At 63.7% G+C, this 15,474-nt stretch overlaps 1 protein-coding gene across 1 annotated transcript in view; it reads right to left on the reverse strand.

The window, feature by feature from the left end:
* Positions 1 to 1,941, reverse strand: part of PEBP4 (phosphatidylethanolamine binding protein 4) — a 61,704-nt gene extending 59,763 nt beyond the window's left edge. The window contains exons 1-2 of the mRNA XM_026081684.1: positions 1,802 to 1,941; positions 697 to 829 (exon numbers count right to left, since the gene is read on the reverse strand). Coding sequence (XP_025937469.1) covers positions 697 to 829; positions 1,802 to 1,941 — 273 coding nt within the window. The remainder of the gene's footprint in view (positions 1 to 696; positions 830 to 1,801) is intronic.
* Positions 1,942 to 15,474: the final 13,533 nt, after the last annotated feature.

Genomic DNA, 15,474 nt, shown 5'->3' on the forward strand with positions numbered 1-15,474 from the left:
AACCCAGCGAGACTTTGCACTAGCCACCGGGTGCCTACGGTTACCAAAAGTCTGCAGTCGCCCCCCATCACGTTAACCCCCCCACCGTCATGTGCGTTTTACGTTGCCTCCGCGGCCTGATGTCGTCTCCACTTCGTTACCTGGGTTTCACCAGGCAGACGCAGGTCACACGGGTGATGGGGACACCAGCGAGGAATGCAAACGCCAAGCCAAAGCACGCACACACTTATGCCCATATGAGAAGTTTTACAAGAGATTACAAAAAAATCCACCTATGTTTGTGTGTTTTGATATAATTCTATAAAACACAGGTCAGAGGTTGCCCACTGCTTAGCCTCCAACCAAAATCCTGAAGCGCTGGGAAAGGAAGAGATTAGAAAGTCATTGGAAAGGCAGAAGGGGGATTCACCACTAGCACGAGCAGAGCTGCAGCAGCCCCAGGGCTCTGCGGGCACCGACAGCCGCAGGCGAGCGGCGCGGAGCTGCCCGTGCCAAAGCAAACCGCGTCCAAGCCCCTCTTCCTCGCGCCAGCGGCCGAAGGCCGGGAGCCGCCGACACCGCCGCGCGCCAGCCACTGGGTGTCTCTGCCCGGCGCCGGCTCCCCGCACGCACGTGTCCCCGCGACGCTTCTGCAGCGAGCGCTTCGGCTGCGCCTCCCGTCGGGGCGACCCGCGGCACAGCACGGCGTGTCCCTACCTTGTCCGCCCGCGGGTACCGGACCCGGGGGCTGCTCCACTCCCTGCTGATGCGCTGCCTGTACTGGCGGCACTCGGGGATGTAGGTACAGCCCACGTCGCCCAGCTCGGGGTAGATGACTTCCAAATCCCCCCTGGAAAGACAGGGAATGAGTGGGCGCCCTCTTCCCACCGGCGGCATGAACGCGGGGCCGAGCGGCCCAGGTGTTTCGGGTACCGACGCTGCGACGAGGGGTCGGGCAATTCCCCGGCTCGGAGCGTTTTCCCCTTCTGCGTTATCTCACGTAAGGGAGCAACTCATGAGCTATGGGAGGAAACCGGGGCTAGGAAGAAACCTAACCGCCAGGGAAGTCAAGTCCCTGCTTGCCTTGGAGGCTTATTTCAAGTTATTCACATTCAGAGAGCATTTTGGTTAACTCAAGTAGCAGAAAGGATATTTTTAATGCAGCTGCTCCTACTAATGCTGCACATTAAGAAACCCCCACGGAAAGCAAGCGGCACGTGCTCGCGGTGTTTATCGTGCCGCAGCCTCCCGGCTCTTCCCCTCTATCCAGCAGCCCGCAGAAGCCTTCAAAAGCTTAAACCAAGGCCCTTCAGTATCCAAAACACTTGATAAAGGGTGCACTCGCTGGCTGCTCGCTGCGGCAGCTTTTCAGCCTGCGATGCACCAGCACTATCAAGCCTGGGAGCGAGAGCTGCCTGTTTTGCAGCGCTGGGAAAACAGCCTCCCCGCGCCTCCTCCTCTCCCCTGCCCTTGCTTCGCAGCGCAACATCTCCTTTCGGCTGCTGTCCCGCGGGCCGAGCTCTGGGGTCTGCAGAATGTCCTATTGCAGGATTTCCCTTCCCCAAAACTAGCCTCCTTCCACCAAAGTTTTTTTTGCAGAAAACATTTGTCATGTCCAGCTTCGGCTGTGCAAGTCGTTTTATCAGGCTCTGCAAAAGGGACCAGGGAGCCGCTAGCAGCAGCCAGAGGCTGCAGGACCTTGGGCTGCACAAGGCAGCGCAAAGCCGCGCGGCGCAGCGGGCACCGCCGCAGCGGGCGCTCGCACCGGGCAGTTCTGCAAGGCCCCGGCGTAGCGCGGGAAGCAGAAGCGGGAGCCGCTCACCTGCAGAACTTGTTGTCCAGGCTGCTCAGCAGCTCGAAGAAGCAGGTCCGCGGATGCCCGTCGCCCCACGGCGTCTCCTCGGCCCGGACGGCGGTGCCGAGCAAGGCGGCGGCCAGCAGCGCGGCGCGCAGCAGCTCCATCGCGCCCTGCGGGGACCAGGCGACAGGTCAGTCCTCCCCGGGCAGCGGGACCGCGGCATCACTGCTGCCGCCGCCTCCCGCAGACCCTCCTTGCACCCCGCTTTGGGCTTTGGCCAGTCCCGGAGCACCGGCCCCCATCACACCAGGCAGCAGCCGCCTTCGCTGCCGACACCGTGGGCATGGGGCAGAGCCCTCACCTCCCCGTGACACCCCTCCCGCTCTTCCCAGGATGCGGTAACATGACGGAAAAGAGGGAAAAGGGGGCACCACGCTCGGTTGCAGCACGCCCAAGGCCATCAGCAAGCGACGCCACGCTCCCACCGGCACCTCGCTGGCCCCAGGCAGCTCGAGGGCACTTGCCAGGAGAGGAGCACGAGGATTTAGCTCGTCTGCACGAGCCAGCTCGAAGCCGGCGGTGCCCTGGAGAGCCGGGTGCTGCGAGGCACCTACCCAGTGGGAGCCCAGCACAGGGAGCACGGCTGGGACTGGAGTGCAGCGCCCGGGGAGAACCCAGAGCAGCTTTCAGGTTGCCGCGGAGATGGTTTCCCCGGAGGGAGAAAGGGGCTGGAACGGGGCACGGGAACACAGCACGGGAACCAGGGCGCAGCGAGGGGCAAGGGCAGCTCCGCTCCCGTGAAGAGCGAGCGGTGACGGGTCTGTGCCCGGCCGGCCCTGCAACAACCCTCTCCGAGTCACCCTGGCTCCAATTTCACACCCGCTGACAACTTCCCAGTTAATTAGAAAGGATGCGGCCCCAAACATTCATTTGCGCTAGGCAAGGAAGACGACAGGCTCATCAGATCGGGATGAGGCACACACAGAAAAAAAATTTAAAAAAAAAAAAGAAAGAAAACACACACGCTGTCAGCTGGGAATCGGTATTACAACACATACTGTATCATTATATAATGAAGCACCGGCACGCAGAGCGAACACGAGTAAGTACTAGCACCACTGTCATTGCAGTGAGAAAAAGGCATCAGGCTTAACTAATTAGAAACATTAATGTAATGGGAATGATCTTGAGGTTTAGGGGCTAATGGGCTCCCTGTTCCCACGCTCCGAGATGGGCAAACCCCATAATTAGAGCCCTGATCCTGCAAACACTAACTCGCGTGAGTAATTCCCTTCCCATCGGAGCCGAGGGCACCGGCCTGCGTGATTCAGGACCGCAGAAATGGACTTTGCCTGCTGTTGCAAGCGGGGACTAGATCCCGGCACGGCATCCCTGGGCATCGCTGCCGATATTTTTTTTTTTTGGAAAGCGTTTCCGAAGGAAGTCCCGCAACGGCCTCGCCGAAAGCCGCGGCAGGAGGGAAGGCGGCTCGGGCAGAGCTCCTCTCGGTTTTGCCGGGACAGACGCCGGCTGCAGAGGTGGGCAAGGGGATCTTTCTCCCCAAGCGGCTCGCGCCACGGTGAACCAATGCAATCGGGTTTCACCTCTACTTTAAGCGTCAGAAGGGCACATTCAGCAAGAGGGCTGACGCTGCCGCAGCCCTGGTACCCGAAACGGGGCGGCGGGAGCATCGGCGCCCACGGGCGCTGCACACCAAGGCGCCTCTCCTCCAGGAACCGGGCTGCGTCAGCCACCCTGGGGCGACCCGTTACCATCCGTGCAGGGTGCAAACCGCCTCCCCTTGCGGCATGCAAACCCGCGGGTAGTCTCCCAAATCGCAGTGGAAGCCAGGGACACGGCAAGGCCTGCGAACAGGCCAGCCGGGGCTTTCTGTAAAATCAGGAAGGCAGAGCAGAGCCCTTCGAGCAGAAGCGGCCCAGGTGGAGCTGCACCTTCTTTCCCGGCTATGCAGTCGGGGCCGGGAATCTCATCTTTCAGCCTGCAGCGCGCTGCTAGGGCCGCGCGGCTTGCGAGCGGAGCTGGCGAAGATATTTTACTCTAGGATTTCTCCCCGCTCAAGAGCGAGCTCTTCCCCTCTGCTTCCAGGCAAGCGGATGCTTCCCAGGCTTCTCTCTCTTTGCAAAGCCTTAAGTGCACTGCCACCCAATCCCTCCTGTTTCTCAGGAAGGGGAAGAGCTTGGTGAAACTGGGCGCAAAACACTTCTCGCTGCAAAGTGAACCCGACCTTTTCCTCCCCGCGGCATTGCTGGCAAGGGGACAGGTAGGAAGCCGCCTCTTTCCGAGGTCGCCTTTGGGAGGGTTGCTGCGACGGCAGCAGCGAGGGCACAAATCCGCAGCCCTCCCCGGGACGCGGGGCTCGGTGCAGCCCGCGGGAAGGACTTTTTAAAGCAAAACTACCTTAAGGGGGAGGAAGGGAGAGTGTTGTGGCTTGCTTAAAAACCGCAGCAGGGCGCATGGGAAAGCCAAAGCACCTGCACGCAGAACAGAGTCGAACACGCCGGCCGAGTGCAAGACCACAAAACGCGTGCTTTCCAAGGAAAGCGGACAGTAGCTTTCCAAAACCCCTGCAAAGGCCGGTGAGGCCAAGGCCGAGCTGTTATCCGGGTCCCCTGGTACCTGCCGGGGAGCACCGAGTGCCAGGACACGGCTGTTCAACTCCACCGCAGAACGGGTGCTGCTCTGCCAAAAAAATCAGAGTAGACCAAGGAACCGCAGAGATGTTGACTTAATCTGACCAGCTTTGAAGATAGCACACGCACGTGAAAGTCCCCCGCTGATACCGTTTGTTTACTTAACGTTTGGGCTTCATTAAAGCCAAACACCCACTTCCAAATCAGCATTTCGCCATAATCCGTTTGCAAAAGGCTGGCCAAAAACACACACATTGCTTGTGAGCTTTGGAGTTTCCCACCCCAACACAGGCAGCTTCCTGTTGATGTTAGTTTAAAATTAACCAGTCCTGTTTAAAATCTGCCATAGGGTTTCTTCCCTGACTTCACCCAGCAGCAAATCCTTCTGTTAAACAAAGCTGTTTTATTCCATGGAATATAAATTTACCTCCATTAAATTATTAAGTAACCTCAGGGCTCACAAGAGGTTAATTGCTTGCAGGTGGAGAGGAAAGCGCTGGTGTGCTTGAATTTCTCCGGCCCCATGACACAGGAAGCCTGGCACGTTTTTTTTTTTCCTTCCAGTTTGTTTTATGCTGCAGGGAAGTTGCATATCTCACCACAAAAGTTCATTAGAAACTTTATCCCCTGCTTGCTGCAGAGCAGAGGAAGACGATTGTTTTGCTCCTGCACTCATGAGCACGGAGGCTTTTTGCACTGCACGAGGGGCAGAGGTGTTTCTGGGCGATAACATGCTCCTACCAGCTGTGCAAGTCCCCAGAAAGCTAGTGTGGTCCAGGCATTGCAGACAGACCTGAGCTCCCTTCAAGGTCCTGCATCAGTTTTGCAGGATTTGGACTCCTCCCTGCCTCAGTTTCCCCACATAGGTCACTGATAACATATTTCTCTTGTTGCAGAGGGTCTTGCAAGCTGCAAAGCACCCAAGAAATGCATATGAATTCCTCCAGTCCTGTTCTGCCTAACGGCCGAGGAACATGTTTATGCTGTCGATCCCCGTCGGCGCGACCGCAGGGAGCGGAGGACTTGGCAGAGCTGCGGCCAGGGGAATTCCCTTAGCCCCGTGCCGCAGGAAGCCCGGCTTTCTGATGGCTTTTCCATGGCAACCAGCAAAGGAAACAGAAAACCACATCCTCCCTCCCTGGTCACACTGCTGCACCTCCGGCGTAACCTCACCCGCTCGCCAGCTGCTCACGCCTTTCCCTCCTTACATGGCTCACAGTTTCCCTTCCAGCTTCACGTGCCATTCAGCATGGACCACAAGGTCATCTTCCTCTTGCCCGAGCCAACCCGCAGGACAAGAGCGCTTTGAATTAAAAGCATTTGGCCGTAAATCCGCACCAGCTGGCAAGGCCAGCGCTCCTCGGGCAGTTTTAAGGCTCTGGGAAGAGCTGGGCAGATGAAGGAGGCACAACTGCTCCCTCTGGCTCAGGAGCTGCCCAGCTTTCCTGGATGGATCCAGCTGCTGCCACGCGAGGTCCAGGGGTTATCACCGCTGCGAGAGCCACTACAGAAACCAGAAACAGCCCTTGGCCAAGAGCTGAAGTTGAGCGATTGCAAAATTGGGGCTGCGAAGCGTGTTACCAAGAGCTTGGTTTTGTACCGATCGGTGCTTTTACCGCCCCACCGATAAGGGGTCTTCTCCTTCGCAGAGCCAGCAAGAGCCGCACATTAAAAAGCACTTCCAGTTCCAGAGCAGGAGTGTTCGATAGCGCCAGAAGCACCTCGAACAGAAACGAGGTCAGCCAGTCCTCTTGCAGAGGCAGCACGAGCCCTTTCATGTTTCACTGCAATAAGACGAGGCTGAACCCGCTCGGGGGGAGCCGGATTATACCGCTAGCTCCAACGCAAGTGCAGCGAGTTCATTAGCTGAACCTATATTTGGGTCTTTGCAACATTTATCAGCTGCTTAGGCAGAACGCAGAGCAATCTGCTCACTCACACCCCCAAAAAGCCCCAGGCACCCCCGGAACAGGCACCTCCGAGGCTGGATCACCCTCTGCAGAAAGCGCTTATGGACATGGGCTGCCAGGGCAGCGCCTGGCGCAGGCCTGCGGAATGCCGTGGGCAGTTCCCACGGAGCAGATCCGCGGTGGGAGCAGGCAGCCAGCCTCGGAGATTAACAGAGAGGATTTCTGTTTTCCCTTTTTTTTTTTTTTTTTTTAAAGCCTGAACTCTTGCTGCCGTCTGCCCCGTTTTCCAGCAGGCAGCTGGGTTCAGTCACGCTGGATTAAGTGCCACCACGTCACGACCAGCAGAGTCCTGATGACCGCAGGCAAGGCACGGCCGGAGCTGCTAAGGGGGTTTTGAGCTACGGCAGCAGTCTGCTCCTCCACCCCCTCGGCACTGCCATCCAAACCCGCTGCCAGAGCGAACGGAGCAGCAGTCGTTATAAGACAGCGGAGGGGACAGATGATGCTTTGAGCCCTTTGAAGCTGCTAAGGCTTCGGGAAGGCTCCTGCCCCTGAGCCCAGCAGGATTTGAGCTCCAGATGCCAGCGAGCAAACCCAGCTCCCGGCTGCCGGAGGCGAGGTGTTATCAGCAGCCGGCACTCCGGGAGCTCTGGCACGTCGTGTCCAGGAGACTCGGGCTGCGCAGCGGCCTGACCCCAGACGGGGCTGCTCATTTCGTTAGGGAGCAGCAGCATCGCTCAGGCCGTCACAGCCCCACCGGCTCCTCGGGCGATGCAGCACAGGCCGAGCACCAGCCTGCAGCCCCGGGCGCTGCTTTGCCGCGGAGGGGCCACCGTGCACAGCTTGGAAGCACAGCAAGAGCAGGGAGCGTGTTTCACCCCCAGGCAGCATTTAATGCAGCCCCGAGCCCAAGCTCCTCCTGCACCGGCACTTGCCTTTGCACGCGCCGAGCCAGCTGCTTCACTGCGGTTTTGCATGCAAGCAGCGCTGCCGCCAGCCCTGCAGCCCGGCACAGCATGGGGCTGCTCGCCCCGGCACAAGCACCTCTCCCGGAGCCGGCCAGCGCGTTTCGGGGAGGGTCACACAGCCGCTCCAGCATGCGTGGCAGGTTCCAGAGCAAGGCTTACAGGAGGTGACCTTGGAGTCGGGAAGGGCACGGAGCCGGCCACCCTCGCGCGCTGGGCGCCCCGCAGCCGTCACGCAAAGGCACCTGCCGGAGCCCCCGGCCACGCAGGCACCTTGTGACTGCTGCCGCCGGAGCTGCAGCGCTCGCCGGGGAAGGGCTTCTATTTTGGGAATAACGCTTTCATTTGACCTATATTAAGAGCGTTGGTTTTGCAGTCACAAGGCAGGCGCAGCGCGGTGCAGGAGCCTCGCTCCCCGGGCGCCAGCAGCTCTGCAGCTTGGCACGGCTCTTGGGCTCCCAGCGGTGCTGGCGAGCGCTCGGCTGAGCCGCGGCGCCTGCCAAGCCGCTGCTAACGCGGTCAGCTCGCGCCTGCGCCCGGCCCTTCACGCGCCTGCTCGGGCGGCTCCTGCAAGGCACCGGGGGAGCATCTCCCCCTCGCCGCTCAGGCTTAAACATCTCGGGCATTAAGGATGCTTCCCGGGTCCCGGAGACGGGGAAAGGCACTCGGCATCGCCCTTCAGAGCTGTGCCAAGGCCCCGGCTGCTGCCTGCAAGACGCAATGGTGGTGCTGAGATGACGGCAAAGGTGGTACCGAGGTTGCAGCCCTTTAGCGAATGCTGATGGGGGAAAGAACAGACGAAAAAGCAGCAGCAGCCCATACACCCCCCCATTACCGGTGCCTGCCATCTCTCAGGCAGGGCCGACGCCACCGTGGGAAAGCCCCGAGGCTGCCAGATGACGAGTAGGAGCCCGGGGATGAGGAAGGCCACATCCTCTGCGCTGACTCAGGCGATGCCAAGCGCAGCCCCACGCCAGCCCCGCCGGGGCTCGGGGAGCCGCCGCGGCCCCGGCCCCTCCGCTTTCCTGCCCTCGGCCCCCCGACGCCGCAGCCCCTCGCTCCCCCGCCGGCGAGGCGCAGGGACCCGACTGGAATTGAGGCCGGCTGAGCAGGGACACCAATAAATAGCGCCGTTGCAGATCCAGCCCGCGTGTGGCTCTTCCCTTCAGCCCTCAGCTTATTTTCCGCCTCTTCCCCAGACCATCTCAGCCCGGAACGCAGCCGGACCTTGCACCCCGAGCCTGCAGACGGGGCAGGGGGAGGCAAGAGGGTTGAGTTGGTCCAAACCCCAGATGTAGATGCGCTTACACCTGATTAACCATCGCATCAAGCACCAAAGCATCTAAACTGTCTTAACCTTCCTTAAATGGGTTTAACTGGCCTGCAGCAGGGGGTCACACAGGTTTAATGAGCTCAGGGGAGTTGCAGGAAGCCTCAGAGGTAGGTGCTGGACCTCCCTGGAGCTGGCTCGGGGGCTCCCGTCCTGGGGAGCTGCCACCGCTCTGCAGGTTCAGCCTGGCCTCGTTAGCAGCACCTGGGTCCCCAGCAGCTAATGACCCCACCAGCCCTTCCCCCTCGGCACGGGACCCCGACGGCTCTTTGCAAGCCCCATCGCAGGCTGAGCCCGGACCCCTGGCACCCACCACCCTCCTCACCCAGGGTCCACGGTTACCCCCATGGCACGGACCGGGCGCGCAGCACCCCCAGCAAACCTTGCACTAGCAAGGACGAGCCCCGAGCCAGGCAGCCCCTTGCAGCCGGGCCAGGGGCTGGTGCCGCAGCTCATAGAGCCCAGCATTTCGCAGGTTGCTTGGAGGTGCACAGAGCTGGCAGCCGCAAGCCAGCACCGCTCTGGGCAGGGAGCACCCTCCCTTGCACCCCGGCACAGCAAAACAGGGTCCTTCCCCGCGCACACCAGCGCTGAGCTAAAACTGCCAGGGCTCCCCCAGGACCCGAGCAAAACACGCTGCCTCCCGTGGGAACATGCTGCGCACATGACTAAGCAGCAGCCGCACGCCCCGGCACAGAGGCGCCCGGGGCGCAACAGCATCCCAATTAGAAGGTGAGGCAACACCTGCACTGGTAGAAAATCCCATGCATGTGATGAGCAGCACGTGCTCGCCTGCCAGCCGCAGAATCAGTACCTGCACAGAGCGCTTCTCCACGCAAAGAGCTTCGGTCCCCTCTCACAGAGCAGCCCAAACGGTGCTGGTCCAGCCCAGGCCCCTGCAGCTGCCTCCCGTCTCCTTTTAATCCCGCGGCCGCCTGCTCCTCGTCAGCCCGTCGGCACCGTCCTTTCCCCCTGACTCACCCGCAGGCCCTGAGTCACCTCCTCTCCTCTCCTCTCCTTTCCCGCGGCCCCTGCTCATTTCCCCAGCCCGGCGGGTCCCACCAACTCACCGCAGCTCCTCGGGGCCTCGTGCCCTTCCCGTTCCCCACCGCCTGCTCCCCTCCCTCCCTCCCTCCCTTCCCGACCCTCGCGTCTCCTCCGCCGGCCTCACCTGGCAGCTGATGCCGGGAGCCCCCCTCGGAGGGGTCCGCAGGCCTCCCGAACGCGCCGCCAGGCTCCTGCAGGGGAGGCAATGCCAAGCCCAGAGGCTGCGGTGAGAGCCGCTCTTTTTGGAGCGAAGGATTCCGCTTCGCTTCTTATCCCGGGCGGCATCTTCTGCTGCATTTTCTTCCCCAAGCTGTAGGAGAAATAGCATTTATTTGCACAATTTACATCTTATCGAATGGCTTTAACATATACTTTCACACTTCCATCCGACTATCCGTGTTCATCTTCTCTGGCTGCAAAAATGGGAATTATTTAGGAATGTTTAAAGATCTACTAATAAAATGAGTCTAAAAGAGGCGGCATTATTGTGGAAGGGCGGTGAAATGGGAAACGCGCTTTGCGTCCCCCCCTGCGCGTCCGTACCCCGGCGGGCCGGGAGCATGCCGCCGCACGCAGCCGGGCTCCATGGCTCCAAGTGGAAAATTCCTTTCCGCCGAGCCCGGATTGTGGTTCAACAGGTTTTAGTCCCGGCCCCTTTACTTGTGTCAGTGCAAAAACTCATCCCTAGGGCATTTGTTTAGATCACATGGGCAAGCGTATAAAAATGGATCCTGCCTGCCCGGGCCAGTTACCACCTGCAGCAACCGCGAGCGCCCGTCGCCGGTGCCCGGCACGCCGGAGAGCAGCGGGAAGCGCAGCCCGGGGGCTCCTCGCCACGAGCCCCCCGCCCAGGTAACCACCGCGGCCCCTTGCAAACCTTAGCGCAGACCCCCGCAGCGGCTGGTGCCCTCGGCCCCCGTCCGCCCCACGGCCCCGCTGCCGGCCGGGCCCCGCTGGGCGGTGCCGAGGGGCGCGGGAACGGCGCCGGGAACGGTGCCGCCGGGCCCAGGCGCACCTGGAACGGCGCCGGGGCAAAACGCGCGTTAGTGCAGAGCTGGAGGGCGCAGAGCGCGGAGACGCTCCCGCCTGCGGGAAGGCAGGAGGCGCCGGGGGGGAAAAGGCCCCAAAGCCCGGAGAGGCGCTGGGCTTTTTGCAAGGGGATGGAGCCAGCGAGTGCATCGAAGAAACTTGGATGCCACCCACGGCTTCTGCAGCTTTTTTTGGACGGCGATTGCTTGGGCGCAGCTCAGCACGGTTTTGAGGCGTCCATCCGCCTTCCTGCCCAGAGGCAGAACCGGTTGCAAACCGGGTCCTCGAAAGCTGCAGGGACGGGGTTGCAGAGAGGCTCCCTCTGCAGCGCCAGCTTTCCCCCTCCTGCGCTCTCCATCCCTCATCCCTACTGGAGACAGTTGCTTGGAAACAGATTCTTGCTGCCTTGATTTGTAGTTATTTTCTGAACGCGGCGCCGTGCCGGCTCCGGGGCTGCCCGGGCGCCGCGGCTCGCTGCACGCTCCGGGCGGCCGGCCGGCCTTCGGCAGCCTCGCGGCCTGCTTTTGCACCGCTCCCCCAGCAAGGGAGCCAGGAGCAGAGGGAAGCGGGAAGCCACGGGACGTGCTGCTCCAAGAGGAGCTTTCCCCAAATAGAGGCTTTTCACGGCTTCTCGCAAGGCGTCAGCAGCTCCTGATGCTGCACGAGGCCGTGAATCCCGCCGGCCGGCGGCGAAGGCTTCGTGCCGATGCTGCAGCCCTCCCCGCCGGCACCGGGGCTGCCGTGCACCCGCAGAAACTCCCTGGCGCCAGCAGGGAAACAGCTGGACAGACGGCCGCGAGCTGCGGTTTCCTACAGGCACCGCTCCCTGCACCAAACACTTCAGTCAATCCCACGTGTCCCAGTTGGGGGATCCAGGTATCCCGGACACGTGGCCCGAGGCCTCGGATTTTGCCCTGAGCAGGTTTGCAGGTGCCAAGGGCAGATCTGTCTGGGATGCTCCAGATGTTCCTTAGCCCTCCGCTGGGGCACAGGGGGGATAGGCACACCGCCGGCGTCGTGCAGGAATACACGGCTCCTTTGGGGTTTAAATATTGATAAAGTGTCGGATGAACCGCTGAGGCTCCGCAGCGGTATCAGTGGCAGGACGAGCCAGCGCCGTGCCGTATCAGGTGGCAGCATCGCAGCCCCGAGAGAGGGATCCGCGAGCGGAGCTGGGCCGCGCCGCGGGTGCGAGCGTTGCGGTGCGCTTGCAGGGAGCCCCCCGCCGGCCCCCTCCCCTGCAGCGCTGCGGGGCACGGGAGGAACGCTGGAGAAATGCTCTTTTCGCTTGTTTTACGCCTTCCCCTCTCCTCCACGCCGACGTGGGCTGCTTCTCGGACTCTCATTCCCAATCCGCTCCCATCCCAAAGCGCTGGCAGCTCCCCTCCGCCATCCCCGCCGCGACACCTCTCGCAGCGCGGGAGCCTTTTCCCCGCTTGCCTTCCCCACCGCCGTCGGGTCGGGCTTCTGCGATTTTTGCAAAGTCCTGGTTGGATACTTCTGTCTCCTGCTGGGCCCAAACGGATATTAAGTCCGTAAAAATGGTTTGTCCAAGACGCCGTCTCCCTCCCGGGCTGGCCAGCGTGTTAGGCAGCCTCAGCGGTGGGAGAAGGCAGAGCTCCCCTGGCGCTGGGCTTTCCCGGCACCAGGGTCTCGGAGCCCGCGGGAAAGCCGCCCGGGAAGGAGAGCAGTTTGTCGGAGCAGCGAGGGCGCTGCCTCCCCACGGGAAACGCAGCCCCGAGCTCCGGGGAAGCCGGGTCCCGCGGTGCCAGGCCCTCGCCTGCCAGCCGGACTCTGCTCCGGCGGGACGTGCGCAGGCAGGTTGACACGGAGCTGGGGGAAGGAGGGGGAGGCCCAGCGGCGCGGCCTCGCGGGAGCTGGCGGCACGGGAGCCTTTGCCAAAGCAAACACGCCGGAGGGCTCGGCGCACGGGGCGCGCGGGAGCGCGGGGAAGGTGCCTAGCCCGAGGGTAAGGTGCAGCGATTCGAGCTCCGCGGCGGCGCCCTGACGAGCTTCCCGGCTCGGCCGGTGCCCGCAGCGAAGGGGGACGCTTTGGGTGTCGATGGCGGTGGCACGGGGGGAACAGCCCCGGCAGCAGGATGCGAGGATGGGAGGTAGAGCGGCACCGGCGCCGGGACGCAGGGAGCTCCAGCCAGGCCAGCGCTTGCCTACCTGAAGGCTTTCTGTGCTCCAGGCGTTGGGGTGGCGATGTGCAGGGGCAGCTTTGGGGGGTAAATCCTACTTTGGGGCATTTCCACAGAGCCTTTCCATCGTCTCCTTTCAGAACCTGCCCCGAGAAAGAGATGGAAACCCAAGAGAAAGGTCGCCGCGGCGTGAAGATGGCAGCGATGGCGCGCAGCCTGTAAGTACGCGGCGGGGGCTCCCGGCCCCTCCGGCGGTGCTGGGCGGCGCGGCCGGGGCTCCGGGTTCGGGCGGCGCTTTCCCCGGGTGCTTTCCCTGGGCACTTTGCTCTTTGACTCCCGTTCGCCTCGGCGCGGAGCGATGCGTCGCTCTGCCGCCAGATAAGCCAGGTAAATCCCCGCTGCGCCCGGCGCGGCTTTGGGCACCGCAAGGAGACGCGCTGGGCACCGCGGCCGCGGGACCGTCCCGGCGGCACCAGCCCCCAGGGTCTGCGCAGCGCCCGGCCGCCTCGCCAGCGAGCGGTGCGCGGCCTCAGCTCGTGCCAGCCCCTCAGATCCGTGGGCTCCGCGCATCCGCCGGCAGCTCCCTGCCGCCCGGAGGCCCCGCATGAACTTTGCTCAGGTGCTGGGGATCGGCGTGCCGGGCGCCGCCGGGGGGGTTGGCACCGCCAGCCTCGGCAGGGCTTTGCCTGGCTCCTGCCAGCTCCGGGGGCAGCAGGCGAGAGGCAGGGGAATTGCGGGAACGCGGAGGGAAAGGGGAGCGTTTTGCAGCCCGGCGCCCTGCGGAGCGAGCGGCTCTGGAGGGGTTTGCGCTCCTCGCAGCGCCTCCGGCCCCGTTTCCCTGCCCACTCGCTCCTTAGGGAGGCGGCAAGCGGCAGCCGCTTTGCTCCCTGCCTTGCAAAGCCGCCGGTTCGATCCTGCCCTCGGCTCTAGCTGCACCTGGCGGCGGCGGGGCCGCGCACCCTCCTCGCCGGCCCCCTGCCCGCTGCAGCCCCCCTGCCGCCCGGCCCCCCCGGCGCCGGCTCTCTCCTCCTGCCTGCGCACCGAGTGGCGCAGGCACGGCCCTGCTTTAGCTGTGCAAGCGCAGGAGTCCGGGTGTTTTGACCGAGAGTCACAATTGTGCTTTTGTTTTGCATAAAAGCGGGGGGAGGGTACGGGGGGGACGGACATTCGGGAATTCGGCTGACCATGAAGCTGCCAGGAACTTTTTATGCCACAATTAAACACCTGCTACGACAGCGCAAATAAGCCAAATCATGCGGCTGGCAAACAAGCTTTCCATGTTCCTTCCCCGTGAGCCACTCGAAGAGGAAAGCTAAAAGCTGCAGCTCGGCGGCTCGCAGCCTCCGTTCCAGCCCGATGCAGGGAAATAAATAGCGTTCCCGCGAGGCCGGCAGCTCCCTCGCAGGCTCGCGGCCCCCGCGGGCGCAGCGGCAGCGCTGCGAAGCAGCCCGGGCCCGGCCGCAAAGCCTAACGGACCCCCCCTCCCCGGCTAAGCGGCTCCGGCTCCTTCTGCTATGGAGAGAGAGATCCCCGTCCTGCGAGTTGGGTGAGGCTGGCACGGGGGCAGAGGAGCGGCGGCGGGGGCCGCGGCCGGGCCGCCGGCGCGAGCGGGCTGCCAAGGCGCGAGGGAGGCGAGCGCCGGAGCGTTGACGCTGCCTGACGCTGCATTGCATCAGCGCCAGCCCCGCGAGCCGGCGAGCGGCACGGCGGCAAGGCCCGGCGCAGGGGGAGCAGGGGGCCGAGCTTAGCCCGGGCAGGCACAGGGGAGGGGGGAGAAAAGCAGGCGAAAGCCTCGAGAGAGAGGACAGCGAGGCATCACATGATGCGGATATACGGGGTCAGCGCAGCGGGGCCGTGCGGCGAGCGCGCCGCGCGCCTTCCCATCAGCCGCGCTGCGAAGATGACTCTGAGTTTTCGGTCTCCGGCGCGGCCCCGGGGCTGGCAGTGCGGGGGGCCAGGGCAGCCCGGGGGGTGCCGGGGGTCCGAGGGGGAGGAACGGGGCCGCGAGGAGCGTCGCAGCGTGGCCGTCAAAGGCAGTACCGCAGCGCGGCCTGCGCTCAGCCAGCACCCGGCACGGGGCGGCTCTGCCCCGCGTAACACAGCCCGGGGGGGACGGTGGGGGGCACCTCGCCCAGGCCCCTCTTTCTCCCCCCCCCCCGGTGCCCGCGAGCAGGATGCGGGAGGGAGGCGCGGGGGCAGCGCGGGGAGGGCGAGGGCCGGGTGCGGGGGACAAGGGCGGCAGGACGGGGACCGTGCAGGGGAGGATGGGGGCCAAGCTGGGGGTCCCACGCAGGGGGACGGGGCAGCAGGGGGGCAGGTCGGCTCGGACCCCGCAGCGCCCGGCTGCGTCGCCCCCCCCCTCCCTCCCCCCGGTCCCTGGCAGCCAATGGGCGGCGGCGGGGGGGGGAGGGGGCGGGGCCTCTCCCGGCCGCTTGTTTTTTGTGAATGAAAGGCGGGGCGGGCGCGGCGCGGCCCGGACTGCAGCGCGCCTCTCCGCGCAGCGCAGCGCTCCGCGCACGGCTCCGCGCAGAGCCAAGCAAGGCAGGGCAGGGCGCACGGCTCCGCGCAGGGCTCAGCGCAGCGCAGCGGGCCGCGGATGCGGAGCGCGGGGCCGCCGCGCC

Source organism: Apteryx rowi, unplaced genomic scaffold (genome assembly GCF_003343035.1).
Source record: "Apteryx rowi isolate R43461 unplaced genomic scaffold, aptRow1 scaffold_56, whole genome shotgun sequence".
Lineage (NCBI taxonomy): Eukaryota > Metazoa > Chordata > Aves > Apterygiformes > Apterygidae > Apteryx > Apteryx rowi.